Source organism: Aphelocoma coerulescens, chromosome 3, assembly GCF_041296385.1.
Source record: "Aphelocoma coerulescens isolate FSJ_1873_10779 chromosome 3, UR_Acoe_1.0, whole genome shotgun sequence".
In the NCBI taxonomy this organism is placed as follows: Eukaryota; Metazoa; Chordata; class Aves; order Passeriformes; family Corvidae; genus Aphelocoma; species Aphelocoma coerulescens.
Genome location: NC_091016.1, coordinates 101,713,712 through 101,731,765, shown reverse-complemented (window position 1 = coordinate 101,731,765; position 18,054 = coordinate 101,713,712). Strand labels below are relative to the sequence as shown.

At 34.4% G+C, this 18,054-nt stretch overlaps 2 protein-coding genes across 3 annotated transcripts in view; one reads left to right on the top strand and one right to left on the bottom strand.

Moving 5' to 3' along the window:
• Positions 1-14,539, top strand: part of MCPH1 (microcephalin 1) — a 61,593-nt gene extending 47,054 nt beyond the window's left edge. The window contains exon 10 of the mRNA XM_069011473.1: positions 14,495-14,539. Within this exon, the coding sequence (XP_068867574.1) occupies positions 14,495-14,514 (20 nt within the window). The 3' untranslated portion in view covers positions 14,515-14,539. The remainder of the gene's footprint in view (positions 1-14,494) is intronic.
• ANGPT2 (angiopoietin 2) overlaps positions 552-18,054 on the bottom strand; it is a 43,310-nt gene continuing 25,807 nt past the window's right edge. For both annotated transcript variants that reach the window (XM_069011474.1, XM_069011475.1), the window contains 6 exons: positions 17,521-17,753; positions 15,301-15,428; positions 9,041-9,142; positions 8,347-8,513; positions 5,113-5,243; positions 552-3,745 (listed from right to left, as the gene is read on the bottom strand). In XM_069011474.1, coding sequence (XP_068867575.1) covers positions 3,585-3,745; positions 5,113-5,243; positions 8,347-8,513; positions 9,041-9,142; positions 15,301-15,428; positions 17,521-17,753 — 922 coding nt within the window. In that variant the 3' untranslated portion in view covers positions 552-3,584. The remainder of the gene's footprint in view (positions 3,746-5,112; positions 5,244-8,346; positions 8,514-9,040; positions 9,143-15,300; positions 15,429-17,520; positions 17,754-18,054) is intronic.

Sequence of the window (18,054 nt, the reverse complement as noted above, 5' to 3'; positions counted from 1 at the left end):
GTGAGAATGTAAAATTGAGGGAGGTTAGGGTTGTGCTGAATCACTTCTATTTGCAATCTGCTGTTCTTGCAAAGGAACAAAGTTGGTGTCCGAGGCGGTATTTCCATTACCATTCCAATCATTCCCTTCTTTGGTCACTCTCATTTCTTACTGTAACAGATACCGTATTTTTTTAAAAGATGCAATTATTATTTGAACATGAATGGTGGTTTTATTTGCTTTTTTTCCTTGTTTCTTTCCTGCTTCCTAAAAAGTACTTAGAGCAAATGGAAGTGCATTCTAGTTTCACAAACTGTTTATTTGATTACAGGAAGGAATTAAAAGTAGAGGTTACCTTGCTGTTATGTTTTAATTGTTTGTAGCAAGTCCAAAGCAGTTGTTGCAGCCTTCTGTTTCCTTTTATTGCCTTCCTTCTGACATGTCCTCCTGTTGCTTCACTGTGGCGTTTGGAATTCAAGCCATGCAATTTCCTTTAGATGAAACTTCATTTAAAGACATTCACTCTAAAATTTTACATTTGTGCTGATAAATTGATCCTTTTTCCCCCAAAATGAAGTCTCATTAAACAATTTATTCAGTGTCTACATCTGTATTTTTGATCACTTTCCCAGAACAGTCATCAGAACGCCTCAAATTTTATAAACTTTTTTTCAACAAATTAAAACTAGCCATGCAATATTAAATTATTTTTGTCATACAGTGTTTTCTTACTAAAATAAAGAAATGTAATGTCAACCAGAAGTTAGCACTACTTTTCTTTACCAGGTTGAGCATTCAGATTCCATCATGGTTTTTAAGAACGTTTTGGGGGATTTTTGTTTGTTTGTTTTTATCAGCTTTTTGGATATGCTTACTATCTCAAATATTGGGAGTATTTTCTTTAGTTGTCTGATTAAATGTAGCAACACAGGAAGTGCAATAATGTAGACTCAGCATTTCTTTTAAATTTCATAGAATCATAAAGTATTTTAGATTAGCAGGGACCTCTGAAGGTTGTCTAGTTCAACACTCTGCTCCAAGGGACTTGTCCAATCCACCCTCATGGTAATAAATGAATAAATTAAAAGGAAAATTAACTTTCCCCAATTCCAAATTGTATTTACTGCCTCTTGTCCCTGTCTCTTGTCTCATAGCAGAGCACCTCCAGTAAGGGTCTGTCTTGGTCCTCTCTATGTCGTCAATCAGGCACTTCTGGGCACCATTAAGGTCTCTCCCCTTCCCCTTTTCTCCTCTAGGCTGAAAAATGACAGCTCTTTGGGTTTCTCTTGGCATACTGTGTGCTTGTTGGTGTGTGTAGCCTCTCTAGTAGTGTGATGACTCTTCGAGACTTGCTCTCTAAGACATCTCTTGGAAATTCATGAAGGCAATTTTGAGAAGTTTTTTTTTTTTAGTTTGGGATATACATATCCTTACAAGTTTGCTATGAAAACCAATAAAATACTAAGCAGTAATTTCAAATACATTGAGATTATTTTATGCAACTCTTCAGACAGTGACTATTAATTTACATTCTTTAGGTTTATATAAAATAAGATCATGAAGTAATATTAGAAATATTATTTTGTCTCTGCTACACTTTAGTAATGGTGAGTGACACATTTGCAGTGAAGAAGAAGGGTGGTGGTGTGAGTGGTGGGGTACTCTTGACAGCAGCTTTAATGTCAGTATAAAATGTAGAGATTTCTTCCATCTTTCTCAAAATCATTTACTTTTTTCAAGACAGAATCGTAGAATTATCAAGGCTAGGAGAGATCTACAGGATCATCCAGTCCAACTATCCACCCAGCGCTTCCACTGTAACCCCTAAACCACATCACCCGCCAGATCCAGACGCCTCTTAAACACCTCCAGGGATAATGACTCCACAACCTCTCTGAGCAACCTATTCCAATGCCTGACCACTGTAACACTGATTTTTTTTTTTCTAATATCTGATCTGAATCTCCCCTGTGGGAGATTAATGGCTTAAGGCCATTTCTTCTGGGCTTCTCACTGCAGGCACAGTAGAAGAGAGACCAGACCCCAACTGACTGCAACCTCCTTTCAGGTGATTGTAGGGAGTGACGAGGTCCCCCCTGAAACTCCTCCATCTAAACAATCCCAGATCACTCACCCCCTCCTCATAAGATATTTTTTCTAGACCCTTCACAAGCTGTGTTGCCCTTACAGTACCTTTTGCTAAGTTAGCTCCAGAAATGTGTCTGGGGTTTTTGTTTTGTTTTGGGTTAAGTTCTTGCATTGTAACTAATTCAGTCATCTGCTGAAATCAGTTGTACAAAAATATTAGGCAAAGACTAAGCAGGAGAATAAAAAGCTAAACTTAATTTGGAGAGAAACCTCCACTAAATTATTGTGATTTATGGAGAAATACCTTCTCAGTCTGAACTGCAGTGTTTAGTACACAATTTTAAAGCATATAGTAATAAAATTAAGGGGAAAAAAAAGCAAAGATCACCCAGTAGAGTAATTTATTCACATTGTGGTGTACATTGAGGGCCTACCTACAGAGAATTTTTAGGGAGAAGTCCTAACCTTACTGAAAAAAAAACCCATAGTGTGACCTTAGGTAACTTTCAGATTATTTTTCTTCCTGTTTTTAAAATGTAGTAATTTGTATCTTAAGTTATAAGCATAAATTTAATTGTATCAAAGAACATGCATATGTTTTTCAGTTAGGTTATTTTTACAAAACATATAGATATATTACAGCACCAGGTGATAAATGATTATTGTCATAGACAACCGGACATCTGGTGTTGATGCCGTTGTCTCGGTTTATAAAATACTGCTCAGTTATTTTACAGGTAAATGACAAGGGAAGAAAAAAAGTGCAATCTTCATAAAAATGTATAGGAATACATGCTATATTTTAATTTGTAGGGATTTTTGTAATTTAAAGATAGTGACTGAAATAGACTGAAAAAAATGATGATTTTTGTAAATTGTATTTCCCAAGAATAAATGCAAACTACTTAAATGCTATTTGTCCTCTGTTAAACATTGTCATACAGGCTATTGGAAAAAAATCCTCAAATAAGTGTAAGAAGTTGCTTAGGAGACTATGGGGGAAAAGAATGTATTCCCTTACTACACTATTGAGCTAATTACAGGAAAGTTTTTTTTTTTTTATGTACATAAAGGGCACACATGACACAGAAAGATAAATAGTTCTAGATCTAGCTAAGTGTTTTATATTAATGTTTAAAGTTCAGTGGTGAGGCAAAACGCATATTTCTAAAACTATTTTAGGGTATTTTCACAGTTCCAGTTATTTACGATCACATACATAACATAAATGACCAGTAAAACAGAGTCCTTAAGTTGTCTGACGGTTTCTTGGATGTTCTTTTTATTGAGTCATTTGGCGAAATCACTGTTATATCAGGTTGATGCTTTAGACTTTGTGTCTGGTTGAATAATATGAGCTGCAGCTGATCAAGGCGATTGCAATTCAGGAACTGTACTGAACTGACCCCTTCAGAACACTAGTGCATGTTTCTGGGCTTGAAAAAATGAGACAAGTTGCTTGGTGAAATAAGTCTTTGAAGACTGTACAATACATAATTCACATAATGACAAAGCATTTAGAAATCTGCTGGTCGAATCATCATAGTTGTAGCTTTGAGCGAGTATCCCGAGCCCTTCCAGTAGTACCACTTGATCCCGTTAAACTTGTTGTTATTCTGTCGTAATGGATAATACATTCCATTGAGGTTAGAAGGACCACATGCGTCAAACCACCATCCTGCAAGACAGAAGACAAACATCAGCAGAAGTAATTCTCAAAATAGTATATAAGGTCACTTTGTCGTCTGGAAATGGGAAAGAAATCTAAACCCAGTTTTTTGTTCTTATGATTTGGAAGTGTCAGTATAAAATACTTGCCTCAAACTCAGGAAGGAAGTGTATTTATGTATCAACTACATATTCTTGAATCCTATGCAATACATTGTATTTGAAATTTGAGAAGGGAAAGTCTTCAATCAATTTATTATCCACATCAAACACTGTTGACAGTCTGAGGGTGGAACACAACTTGAACTATAATGATATTGAGTTGCCTTTGGTTTTACCTATTCTTTGGTAAACTGTTCTTCACAGACTTAAACTCCTTTCTTAATTCTTTCTAGAGGAATTATTCAGTTCTCTGTGCAGGTCAGTTCAAAACCTCCTGGAACTTGGGAAGAAGGAAAAGGAGAAAAAAGCAGCCCAAACCTATTTTGTATCCTTATAGTCCTGACCTGTTAGTGGGTCAGAAGAAAAAATTGTTTTTATTAATATAATAATATTTTTATATTTCTGTTATGGTGGCAATAGTGTGTGTGTTCTGTTTTGCAGGGCAGCATTCCAATTATCCTTTTGGATAAACCAAAGCTGTCTTTTTTTCTTGCAACTTGTGCTGTAGGAAAATGAACAATTGCTTAAAAGATAACAGGAAGAGAAGCCAAATCTACAATGCAGTTGTTTACATTTCAGAATGTGGAATTTTAGATTAACAAATTATATAGAATTACTTGTGTAGTTGAAGATAAAAATACCATCTAGAACTCAAATATAACTATTGAACAATCATTAGAAAAATGTAGATATATCTGTGATGTATCTTTACCACTTGATAACTATATTGAAAAAAGGAATTAAATTCGTGTACCCTTCTGTGGCACGTGCAGTACACAGCAGCTCTTGGGGTTTTTCTTCTTGGGTAGTTAGGGAAAGGGTTTATGCTTGAAGAATCAGGAGCCATTTCACTGACAAGCTGAATCTCTGAAACAGGTTTTTTGCAGGGAGTTGTGTTTTGATCTCTGAATGTTACCTCATTCCTTGAAAGAGGAGTCTGCTGTGTCTCTGATTAGTTCCACAGTTACAGATTTTCTTGTACCCCAACTTCAGAGACTTATTTTGCCTCCAGTTTTAACTTCTCTTGTTTTATTTTAACTAACAAAAATTTTATCATTGTCAAATGATAAAATACTTCATTTGGAGTCACCATACTAGTATTTCTATCCATGAGTTTTGAACTTTTTTAATAGTGAAAATTATCACTATTTATCTCGTAGACAATTTCAGTGCCAATAAAAATAGGAAGACTGAGAAACATAAAAACATTCGTACCTCCTGTTAGCATTTGTGAACATTTGCAAATACATTTGTCATTGTCTGCATCCTTTGTGCTAAAATCATTTCCTGGTTGGCTTATACTACTTATTTTGCCTGCTGTCCCAGTAAGTCCTTTAAGGTAAATCCTGTAGAAGTGAGAAATGGAAAAACAATTATTACGTGGAAGTTGATGGTAGTTGTCTGCAAAATAATGATGGAATAATTTGCAATAAATATCCTGTTCAAATAGTTTAATTCTTTTCTGGCCAATGTCCTGCTGTAAGATGTTTTTCAGCACAATGTTTTTATAGGAACAGAAATGGTCAGCACAATATTCTAATGAACATGTGTTTGTTCATCTCATACTAGAAGAAAACGAGAACAAGTAGATAGTAACTCTTATGATTTTTCATGTATTTATTAATACCGAAAGAACATTGTTGTACTTCAATGCAACAGCACATGCAATTTTTTTTATTAAGTTCAAAAGTTTATAACAAAACTGTTTTGATTCCTATTTTGCTGTTAGGACAACACAGCAATTTAGCATTACAACCCCACATATATGAGGTAACAACATTACCAAGAGTATTAATTCTGAGCTAGTAAATGATATTTTAGAAGTTTCTCAGTATTTCCTTTTCCACTTTCCTAATGACTTATCCTTTTCACATCATTGATAAATTTTAGTGTTAACTCACCACAAGTATTTCAGTTTGCTTCAATTCCCTGGCAGGGTAAGCTTTCAGTGAGGCTGCTGCTGTTGGGATCTGCTTGCACAGATGCCAATGCAATCTCAATGGGGAGAAACACAGGGCACTGAACTGGGCAGGGCAATTACACAGCTATTCCTGTGTTACCTTGAATTGGAAGGACTTGAACCCTCTAGTCCCACAGTATCTTTTTGGTGACTGTATTTCTGTATCAAATAGCTTGTGCTTCTCAGAGGTATTCTATTTGATTAAAGAGGAGATCTGACTCTCTGAGGAGAATTACCTTGTCCCTCAATCAGTCTTCATCTTGCATGTAATTCTCTGCTTATGGCAGAAGTTTTCTTTGGTAGTTTAACAAATTATTTTAACCCATTTTATATTCCCTATTTTAAAATTTAATAAATTAATTAACTGTTATTCATTTTGGTTTCAAAGGATCAGTTCATTACAGATTTTCTTTAAAATGTCTTTAAAAAATTACTGGTTTTTCTTAAGATGAGTTCAAAATTATGTAAGCCAATTTCTAACATATACTGTATTAAAGGTTCCAAGTATAATGTATGAGCTGGGTCTTCAAATATCATTTGGAGTCTAATATAAGCATAGTATTATTTACTTACTATTAATAAAAAATTTTTTTAGGTACAGTTTATTATAACAGAAGATGAGAGGCAGTGGATAGAAATTGAAATGAGATGTTCTGACTGGATATCAGAAAAACTTTTTACCATGAAGAAAGAAAAGTAAGTTGTGCCTCCATCTTTGGAGGTTATCAAGACCCAAATGAAAAACCCTGAGCAACCTGGTTTGACGTCATAGCTTTGAGATCAGGAAGTTTGATTCAAACAAAGTCAATTCTGATCTCAGTTTAATATGAAGAAATTTCAGTTTTATGGCCCAACTCATAATCTTTCCAGCATTCAGAATGTATTAATCTTTTTAATATAATGGATCACAGAATCATAGAATTGTTTAAGTTGGAAAGGACCTTAAAGATCATCTAGATCCAACCCCTTTGCCATGGGCAGGGACACCTTCCACTAGATCAGGCTGCTCAAAGCCCCATCCAACCTGGCCTTAAACACTGCCAGAGATGGGGCATGGAAGATGTTCTTAACTGAATACTTTCTTTGGTTTTTTCTTTTTCATAATGTTAAATATATTCTTTAAACCACTCAGGTTTATTATGAATTCCTTGTTTGGTTGCATATTGTAATAAAATTGCTTTTACTATCTTAGTTTTCAGTAATTACATTTTAATATTGTAAAGGGAAAGGGTAATCACCCATTTTGCAAAGGTTGCCCTTCTAAGTATTTTAAAGCATTACTTAAAAAAAAAAAAATCTCTGCTGTAGATTCTGACTATTTCCAGATGAAAAAATATTTACTTTGGAGTTGAGACAACTAAATACTACCAAGGCATTAAGATCTAACGTTTTGTGGGGGACAGATGCGGATAGTTTTGAATTGCTTTGTTTGCATATAAGCCCTGAGTTGAAATAACAGCATCAGTTCTCTCAGGTGTCAGGTCGACTTTATTTACAACAAATAGTTGCTAGAGATCTTGGAGAAATTCATCTAAATGGAGACAGTTTTTCTGTCCAGTCACCCAAAACTCCATGAATCCATAAGACTCTTACAAAGAAACATTTCATGGACCATATAGTAGGAAAGCATCTGTTATACTGTGAAGTCTTTAGTTTCTTCTATAATAAATCAAACTGTTTATTGCATTTACAGAGAGGCTGGTGAATGAACTATGAACTGCCCATATATTTCAGCTGTGGCTGATACTATTTCAAAATGTATAATGCTATGATACTATTTAAAGTGTATCATACTATGATAATATTTATATAAAGTATTTATCTAAAATTTGTATTATTTCTTATTTTAACCAAGAATTAAGAAGAAATTGTGAACCTTTACATTTTACAGGATTAGAGGATAAATAATAGGTCCATTAAATTGACAAGTTGTTGGTGAGTGAAATGCACATTTACTCCATTTTCACAAGTAGGAGAGTTATTGAGAATCTAAGCCAGCAGGTCATGGAAGGATAAGGCCACATCACCTCAGTGTGCTCTTTATGACAACAGAACAGTTCCTCAAAGTCACTGACAAGGAAAATCCTTGCAGTATAATTCATCTTAGTCATCCACCTTCTGGAAATGTATTTATTGCAGGGAACCAGGATTTGATAGCAGCTGGAGACAGGTTCCTATTGTCCTAATGACTGTGCACTGTCACCCACTGTATGGGCACATGTATCCTATCTTATTCCATACTATCTCATCATCTTTGCATTTTGTGTGTTATACTCATCCAGGGTGCACTAGTAAAATACTAGCATACATTTTCTCCTCTGGAAAAAGAAATTTTTTTTAGGCAATAGATGAAAAATGGAGAAAACATTATTTTTTGAGTGAATTGGAAAATAATAATGATTTGTATGGAATAAGGCCATGCATCTACACAGTTTAGAAAGATTACTATTAGAACTTTTTTTTATTTAGATCTGATTTTTCCTGCTTACCTGTATTTTTGTTCTTCACTTGCTAGAGAGAAGTGGTCATACAATGAATATGCCTCATTTCCTTCCCAGTCTTTCAGGTGTATTTTAAGAACATAACGCTTCTGATTAGTCAGTTGAGAAACAAACTCATTTCCCAGCCAGTACTCCCCAGCAGGATCACCAAATCCCTGTAATTCAAGTTGTATATTTAAATAGCTTTGTTTGGGTGGATTTTTTTCCTTTGAGTTTGAAATTATCACTTTATCAGTTTTTAAGTTTAATAGTTTTCAGCCTGTCAACTAAGAATTTTACTGTGTCCATGAGGGTTATTGATCTGTAATATTTCAAAAAATTGATTTCAGCAAGGACAACCTCAGGAATCTGAAACAGTGAATCAATATAACTTAGTAGATTTGGAGTAGTTTCTACTGTTGCCACTAGAAACACAAATATAAACAACTCAAAAATGTAGACATATGATGGAACAGTTGATTAAAGAAAACTAAGGTTTCTCTTTAAAAACAAATAACACACTTGCAAGTCTGCTTAGGCAAACAACTTACACTACTCTGACATTTTCTAAATGAGCATCTGAGGATAAATACAGCTTTTTAAAGCTGCTTACATTCTAAGGATGCTATTAATATAATTTTAGTATATTAGATTTCAAATAATAATAACAACTAATATTAAGGCTTCAGAGAACACTGTTTACCATCTTGTACTCTTTCCATGTCCGGTGGAAGTCCACACTGCCATCTTCTCGTTTCTGAATAACTGTCCAACCTCCTCCACCACTTTCCATGTCACAGTAGGCCTACCAGAATAAGCATGTAACAGCCTAAGTGCGTGCATTTACAGTAAAACAAAACCAGAAATCATGTACTTTGCATAATTCTATATAGTGGCAAGTTGTGTGCAAAATATGAGTTAACCTAAAAATGCAGGTTTTCATAGCTTTCATATGAATCAGTTGTGGTTGTCCACAAAAAGATGTGATTCCTCAGTAAATACCACACTTAGCAGAATACCTTAACAAATTACACCTTTCACTTCTCTATCTTTTTTGTGAGAGATCCATTCAAAATTCCCATGACTTGTCAGAGTATAGATACTGTTAAACTCAGGCAATGAGCAAACTGAAATATATTTTTATTATCACAGTCATTGTTCAATGCCTTTGCAAATGGTCTGACTCCAAAGTTAAATCTAAGTGTATTATCTGAAAGTTGTGTCTTAAAGCCATGTTATTATACAGACTGCAATGAACATCTTCTATGCTCGAACAAAAAAGTAACAACTATGAGATGTTTCCAAATATTCATAAATCACCTTTGAATTACCAAGTTACTGCTAAAAATTTGAAAAGACTGACATGTAATAAGCAGTTCACTGAACTCAGTTTTAGAATACCCAATAAATGCATCCCTGGCACAGTAAAATTCAAGTTTATAGGTGACTTCTTCAATCAATCTCCCAGATTAAATTACTTTAGTGTCAGAGGTGAAAGGTAATACTGAAAGTGCCAATATACTGTGGAGGTGCTGATGGGAAAAAAACCTTTTGAAAATGAATGGGAATTTTGGAGTGATGTTTGGGAGAAGTGGGGGATAAATTAAGAAGAAAATTTTGTGAATATTAGAATATCTAGTACAATTTTTCGTGGGAAAGGATTTCAAATTGTTGCATCTAATTCTGCTTTTCTGAAACTAACAGAACTTATAACTAGATGTATGAAGTCAGTGGAGCTAAGCTGGTGTAAGACAGTACAGTGAAAGTCAAACTGAAGTCAGTATCTTTTTAAATTGCATGTTAGTATCAATACTATCTTTAAGAAAGATACTGAATTTCTTGTCAAAGTATTCCTGTTTGGAGCATTCTCAGTTAATGTTTTCTCATTTGGAAGTTTAATTTTTTTGACCACTTTCTGCCAAGATACTGAAGTTCAGAGCCTTCTTCAGAATCACTTCACATCTTTGAAAACTTCTGAATTCTAGTTTGGGTATTAAACTACATTAACTTCTAATCTGTATTCTAGATCTTTCATCCATTAACTGAAGTTGTGTCTTCTCATTTATAGTAGTATAGGCAAGATCTGACTTCTTACACTTTGATAGGATATTTCATCTGTAGAGTAATTAAATAAATAATTTTTAAATAAACTAGGCAAGTATTTCATTATGAATTTTGATGTTTCCTTCTTTGTTTAACAGTCCTCTCAGTAGTCTTACTTCTTGCCTAACTACTGCTTGTCAGAACATGCCTATAAATTCCCCGAATTATGACTGGGTGACACTGAAGCTGTATGTCTTTTTCATCATCTTCTATGGGTGACTGTCTTATCAGTGTTAGCAGTTAGCAGATTTGAGCTCTTTGAATTGTTAGACATCCTGGAAATTCATTGAAAAAGTATGACTTCAGAGAAGCCAGTTTCCTTTTGTCCTGTAGTAGTGTTATGTGTGTCATTTTGGGAAGTAAAGTGTGCTCCTTACTAAGTTTTCAGTATAGTTGGCTCTTTTAGGGTATGTGTATTGCATGTATGTTGTACACACACATATATATTTATATAAATCAAACAGAGTATTTATAATTCAAGCAGTGTCATATACACAGTTGAAAGGCATCAGACCTTTGAAGGGAAAGAAAGTCTTTAGAGCTGCAAATATAAATTATATTAGTGTTTCAATAGGCTGTAGCACATTGGAAATCCAAAGCAGATACTGTACTTTAAGCATGCAGTAGACTTTTTTAACATCAGAGAATCACAAGACATTCAATTGGAGATTTTTAGGGAAGATAAAATAAATAAGGAAAAGAGTTGGATAAGGGATTACTTTTTAAAGTGCGTATTGTGAATGGAATTTAATTGAAAGCAGGAACCTCAATTTATACTGATGTATGCAATGCCTTACACCTCAAAGCCTGTTTTTTGTTTGGCTTTACTAACATCTGAATTCAACGACTGGTAAAAATTTGATAATAGCATATAAATTAATTTAGTAAAAAAAAAAAATCCCTTCAAAGGAAAGTCTGAAGATAAGGTATTGTAAGAGAAGATCAATCTGTTTTAGAAGGCTAACTCATGATGTGTAATGTATATGTGAAAACTAATTTCCACAGAGGGCTATAGAGGGATACTAGGAATGGGCTAAAGGAGATGCAGATACTTTTTTTAAGCATCGAAACAAGTTAAAAATCTGATTTTACAATTATCAAATATCATTGGTTGTAGATAAAGTTGTTGACTCCGAAGCTTAACCCCACTTAAAAGAACAGTATAAGCAGCCAGATGGAGAATAGAACTGTTTCACCCTTCTCTGATATATGCAGTTTTTAACTACATACAGTGGAAGGCCATGTATCAATTTATTTGAGGCATGGCTTCAGTCTGATATTGCTATTATAGATGTTAATTGATGGTTATTGAATGTTACATGCAATTTCCCTTATGCCTCTTGTCTAAATTTCAGTTTAGTTGGAATTGATACTTTGAAGAAATCAGTGCGTTTAAATAGCACTTTATTTTGTTCTAATGAGATTAAAATATAAATAGTGAATGGTTCTGAATGTCTTTCATAAAATATTCCTGTTACAGGCAGTATCCACTTTTTAAAGTGAATGGTAAGACAACTAGCTTTAAGAGACATTATAGATCCTTGAGATAAATGCTGGGGTACTACAAATTTGTTCCCAAAGAAAAAAGCAACTCACTAGGAACTGAAAAACATAATGAGAAATTGAAGAAGAGATGACCATAAAAATCTCATGTAGATTTTTCTTACCAGTAACAATTTTTAAAAGTATATGTAAATTTGGGAGTATAATTTTTCCACACCAAAATAATTTCATGTCAATCAAGTCTAAGTCTTTCACTTAACACTCATTACTAGAACAGAACTTTTCTGACCTTTCAACCTATTCTAGGTTTTATATTCAAAAGAAAGATATGTAACATTTCATAAAACTAGTAAAAATAGATACCAAGATTAGGCAGGCAGCAGGAGTCTTCAAATAGATGCCAAAAAGAATAAAGAGATTAGCCTCTCAAGTTACAACAAATTGGAACGGGCAGTTATTTGATGTATCTTGTGAACTGCTTCAGTACTTACAGTTCTAGCAGCTGTAGCACTGTAAGAAGATATTTGGGGTGTTTTCAGACCTACTTTGAGAATGTTAAGGCTCAGGCTGAGATATCAGTATAAAGAGCCACTGCAGTTTTTATACCAAAGCAAGTGCAATATCCACATCTTTGCAGTCACCCTGTTGGCTGTTGGCTGAACACTTTTGAGTTATTATATTCAATGATTTTGTATTCTGCTATCTCTGTCTCCTAGAGATGTGACTAGATAAGAACTACAGTGTAATTGGTTCATGAGGTTGCTGTATACATAAAACTATTGACTTTTCATAGTTTTGCCTCTGCCATTTTTCCTTGTGTCAGCAATATTTTGCTGGTTTTATTCAGTGTTTTTAAAAGGGCTTAGCTTTTGTCCTGGTGCAGAACAGGAAAGTTTGAAAATATTAATGGAATTAAATAATTTTTTTCCTCTCAGTTGTCATATGCAATTCCTTAGTTTTGGATTATGATGGGAGACAAGTTAGTAATGTGGGATCAGTTACAGATTACACAGAAGTTGTTTATAAGCCTGTTGGGAGGTCAGAAGGTGTTACAAGAGGAAAAGATGAAAACATAAACAGCAGTGCAGCACTTTTGGCAAATAAAAAAAGGTCACTCTGTTTCCTGGTCTGAGTAGCCATCCACATCATAAACAGTTGAAAATGCTGTAACATGTTGATTATCCCTAAACCTTCACTTCCCTTGACAGCTCCTCTTATGCATTCATATTTGTACAAAAAAATCAGCATCAGGTTAAAACTTTTTAGTCTCTTATTTTCAGTGTCATACGGTAAGTAAAACATTCCCTATCTTTTTCTATCTGAAATGGACAGAATAAGATTTAAATTCTTTCATATTATTAAATGGCTGATTTAATACTAAGTGAAATTATTACATTTTAACTATGTTTTTTAACCTAGTAAGCTACCAAAATGGGTATTTACATAAAGTATTTTGAGCCTTCATATTCAAATGTAGAGCATTTAATATTTTATAGTCTAGGGAATTTGTACTTTTGTACTTTTGAAAATGCAGTGTTAGTGTTTATGACATAAATTTTTATTCTGGAATACATCATGCACTTGTGTCTGCTTTTAGAAAATATGCATGTTCTATATACTATATTTGACAGTAAAATTAAAACCAAAGATAAAAGCTTGAGACAAGTAATAGTAAGAGATCCAAGGAATGTAAACCTTCCTGAGATGTCTAACAAAGACTGCTGCATTCTATTCCTCTAGAGATTCAGTAGCTTTCATCTCCTTTAGCTTTTAAAATTGTGATTGTAGATATCTATGCTATTAGATGCCATTCAGCTTCATGTGTACTAAAACACTTCATTGCATCTTACGTAACTAATTTTCTTTTGAAATGGATGCATTTAGACTAGATTATTCCAAAGGAAAACCAGCTTTTTTTTTTTTTCCCAAGAGAAGCAGAATCTGAATAATTTCTCTAGAGCATATCTACAAAAAACCCTGGAAGTTTTATCTGTTGTATTTTATAGATCTTACCCAAACAAATTGCTTATTTCCTTTAGCTTTGTAATGGTAAAGATCACAGTCTGGCTTGGGCTAAATGAAGTTCTGGCACTTCAAAGGCTAGTCACCAGTGAACTTCATTTCTAAACCTTTGCTTGGGAAAAAAAAATGCTTTCTCTATCTTCACCAATTCCTTTTCCACATTGCACCTCTTTTTTCACTGCTTTTTTACCTTTTTTGTTAATTTTTATGATGGAATAAAGTAGACCCTTAGGAATTCCATAAAATATTTCCTTCTCTTGTGTAAAGGAAATATCTACAGTAGAAATTAGAAAATAAAAACATCAGGAAATTATTTAGTGTTTGTCTAAGAAATATATTGTTCACATAATATATGCCTCCTCAGCCTGCTATGCCTTCATCATCTGAGCCCCACTCCTCCAAATGCTCACTCCAGGATTTTTGGTTCTTTATCCTCACAATCCACCTGGGACTTTTCTCCCTTTCAGATTCTATTGATTGTTTCAACTGAATTATACTGTCTGAAGCTTTATCATTTTATTTACTTCAGCAGATGGAGCATCTCTGTGAGGCATCCAGGTTATCGTCCACTGAGTGCCATCTTTAGCTCAAGGTCTCTTCTACAGAGGTATGACATACTGCTTTAACTTAAATTGACATTGAAGTTCATTTCAGTTAAACACATAGGGAAAAAATATCCATAGAGAAGTTTAAACTGATCTAGTGAAACCACTGCAAACTCGTCTGTTATAATAAGCAGTAGTAGTATTTTCCAGAGCAGTATTTTCCAGAAAAGTCCTCTCTGTTAGACAGTATCTAACTGTTAATCTAGTTGTTACACAAATGTCCTTAAAACTCTGTGTTACAAAGAACTGAAACCCATACATGAGTCCAGTACTAGTAGATTGCTTTCATGAGTATAAATCCATGAGTAATCTTCCATGCCCCTGACTTTACCTCCTTTTGCCACCTGAACAGCCTTGGGCATATGAAGGAGCTAAGAACTTAGAGGAGACAGGAGTCTGCTGATCATGCAGAGCAGCTCTGTTGGAGTTACAGATTTTATAAAGAAATTACAGTACCTTATTGATTTAATTACATTAATTATGTGGGGGAAAAGAGTGGAATTCTGGCATGATGAAGCAAACAACAAAACATTATTAATTTAACTGAGCCAAGATTTCACCTGAAGGACTTTTTTCTTCCTGTGAGATACTCAGATCTAGGAGTGATGAAATGCTTATAAAAAAACTTGGTAAGTAGTAAACTTCATTGTTAACTAGCCTTTAAAATAGCATATTTGCCAGATCAAATAACTTTTAACATGCAGTATGCAGCTCTTTATAGTCATCCTACCTTCTTCTCTTGTGCAGTGTTTGAAACTGTTAAAGTGTAGATTCCACTTGTTGTCAGTCCAGATTTGAAAGCTTCAGCACAGTCTTTGAAGCTGATCTGCTCCTCTTTGGCTATGAAGTTGTTTTTAGCTGTTAAAAATACAATAGAAATTGAAGGCATTAAGAGGAGATGAATGAAAGTTACTAAGAATCATTTTATGGTCGAATTGGCTTAAAGCAGTTCCAAAAAAACATGTCTGACCCTGGAAGAAACAACAGATCAAGGTACTTATCATGTGTGTTGTTACTTTGTATCATTTAGAGACATTGTTCTGATAGGACTGTGGTTGTTTGATAGGTTGAAAAGTGCCAACACTTATTAATATGTTGAATGAGAAAACTCAGGGTACTGGATCTCATTCCGTTGAACAGTTTCTGCTTCCACTCATTGCCCTTGCTGGACTCCTACATGCATTACAACCTATGCATGCATTAACTACTATTACATACATAACTAAGTAGCAAATGATTATGTTAATAATGACTTTTGGCCAGTAGTCTAACTTACTAAAGAGACATACCTTCTGGAATTCATTTGTGTAAAAAATACATTTTCACATGTCTAAGCCTTCTTATTCAACAGAACAATCTAAGGCTCGTCTTTTTGTTCAGTTCTTTATTAACTATGGAGATTGGAATTTCCTGGCATTTTGCCTGCTGACTGATATTTCATATTTGACCCTTTTGGGGTTGGTTCTGTGTATTTTCCCTTTTAATTTAATCTAACAATCACAGGCAGTTACTACAAAGGTTTAGCTGCCATACAAATACATGCTTATATTACAGTTGCTTATTGTGTTCTTTTAAGCTTGCTTATTCATTATTTACCTGTTTAAGTGCTTTGCCTTAAATAGAAAAATAACACATTCAGTGTTTTAATTGCTTTTCCACACTCTATTGTTTGCATACTGTCTTAGAAGCTTTCCCTGCTAATTTTGTCTTTTTGGCAAACACTCATTATTTTTTCCACTCTGGGTTTAATGGTGCTGTAGCCAACATGACTGTGACTTGTTTACTTATTTGTGCACTAGCATAGCAGATAACATCAGCAGGAACATGTACAGCCTTGGTATTTAAGGGAATAGCGTCGGTTATTAAGAAAAAAACTTGGAATTTACTTTGCTTAGAAAAACCTAAAATATAGCATATAGGACAATACTAAAAGTGAGGACTTCCAAACATCCTTTTCCTTTTCTGTGATCCACCTTACAGTAACATATCATAGACCACCTGTATTTTAAGTTGCAATGCCAACTTTTAAATATTTTTCCCAGTATTTAATTTTGAATCCTTTTTAGGGGTTCTGTATGCTTGTGTATCTTCAGCCCTGAGAACTTTACAGGCAAATGTGACAGATTCTAGAGTCTTTTAGAACAGCGTCCTAGTTTGTCCAGGTTCTATATCAGACATGAAATTCGGGGCAGGGAATGTTTAAATCCTGTATAGCCATAACTTTCAGTTTATGGCTTGTGTGGGTTTTTTATGGAGCACATGAATCTGCATGAATCTGGAAGCTCTGCTTGGTGGCTATGATTTGTTGCGGGGTTATCAGGCATTTAGGGGTGAGATTATTGCCTATAAAGTTTGCTAGGCTGAGGGATTTTTAGGATGAATGAGGAAACCTTGGTGAAGAACTTTTGGGAGTACCTGCTGCCCTGGCCTGGTGCTTTCTTGTTTTGAGGGCTAAAAACTATGCCTGTGCTGATTCCTTTGCCTTTAGTAGCCACTATAATTCATCCTTTCTTTGATAAACTCCATGTGCATAAGGCAATGAGAGGTGGCAGAAACAATCTCTGTGAGCCAGGAAGAAAAGTTGCAGGCCTACAATATGCAGTTTCACTTAGATATATGGTTAAGGGAGTGTATGTTGCCATGCATATGGATGCCATGTGAGATGAAAGATACTTGACAGCTCTGTATTTTGTTGAACCACTGGAGAACTGGTTCAACAAAATAGAGAAGATAAACAGAATGTTGAAAAGAAATCACATAAACATGGCTGTTTCTCCCACCCCCCTAAAAAGTAGGTTAATTAACTCAGATGCAGAATTCAAGGCAAAAAAATACAGACTTTGTGAGAAGCAGAATTGTGTCAGAACTAGTTGTAAGACTTTATAGGTACTAATGGACACAAATTAGGAAATAGCACTGAAATAATATAGGCATGTCTGCTTTAACTTACAGTTTGGTGTCGATATCATAGTAAGCAAGCTATGAACCGTCTCCATCAGATCGTGTTGCTGTTTTTGCAGAACTGAGTTGTTTACTGTAGCTGTAACTAACTGTTTTTCTAGTTCTTCTATAATAGAATTCTGTCTGGCTACTAGGACTTGAAGCTGATCTTTTTCATCTTTTATTGACTTCAGCTGAAGCATGTGCTTGTCTTCCATCTCAAGAACTCTTTTTTCTAGAAAGCTAAATAAAAGATTACAGTTAGGCTCTCCAGAAACAATTCTGAGCTGATGTCAAGGGAATCAAACCTGCTATATAAATTTCTTTCTTCATAAACACTCGACTTCATTCTCTGATGCTATGCATGCAGTAGGCAACTAAATGAAAGTTTAGTTTGATACATATGCTGTAATTTATTATATAAGTGCACAAATAACATTATCTATTACAGTGTGTATTGCAGGCTTTAAAAGTATAATAATTGGGTGTTTGATAATTCAACATTCTTAAAGGAAAGATAAGTGACCGAGTTCTCATGGGTTTA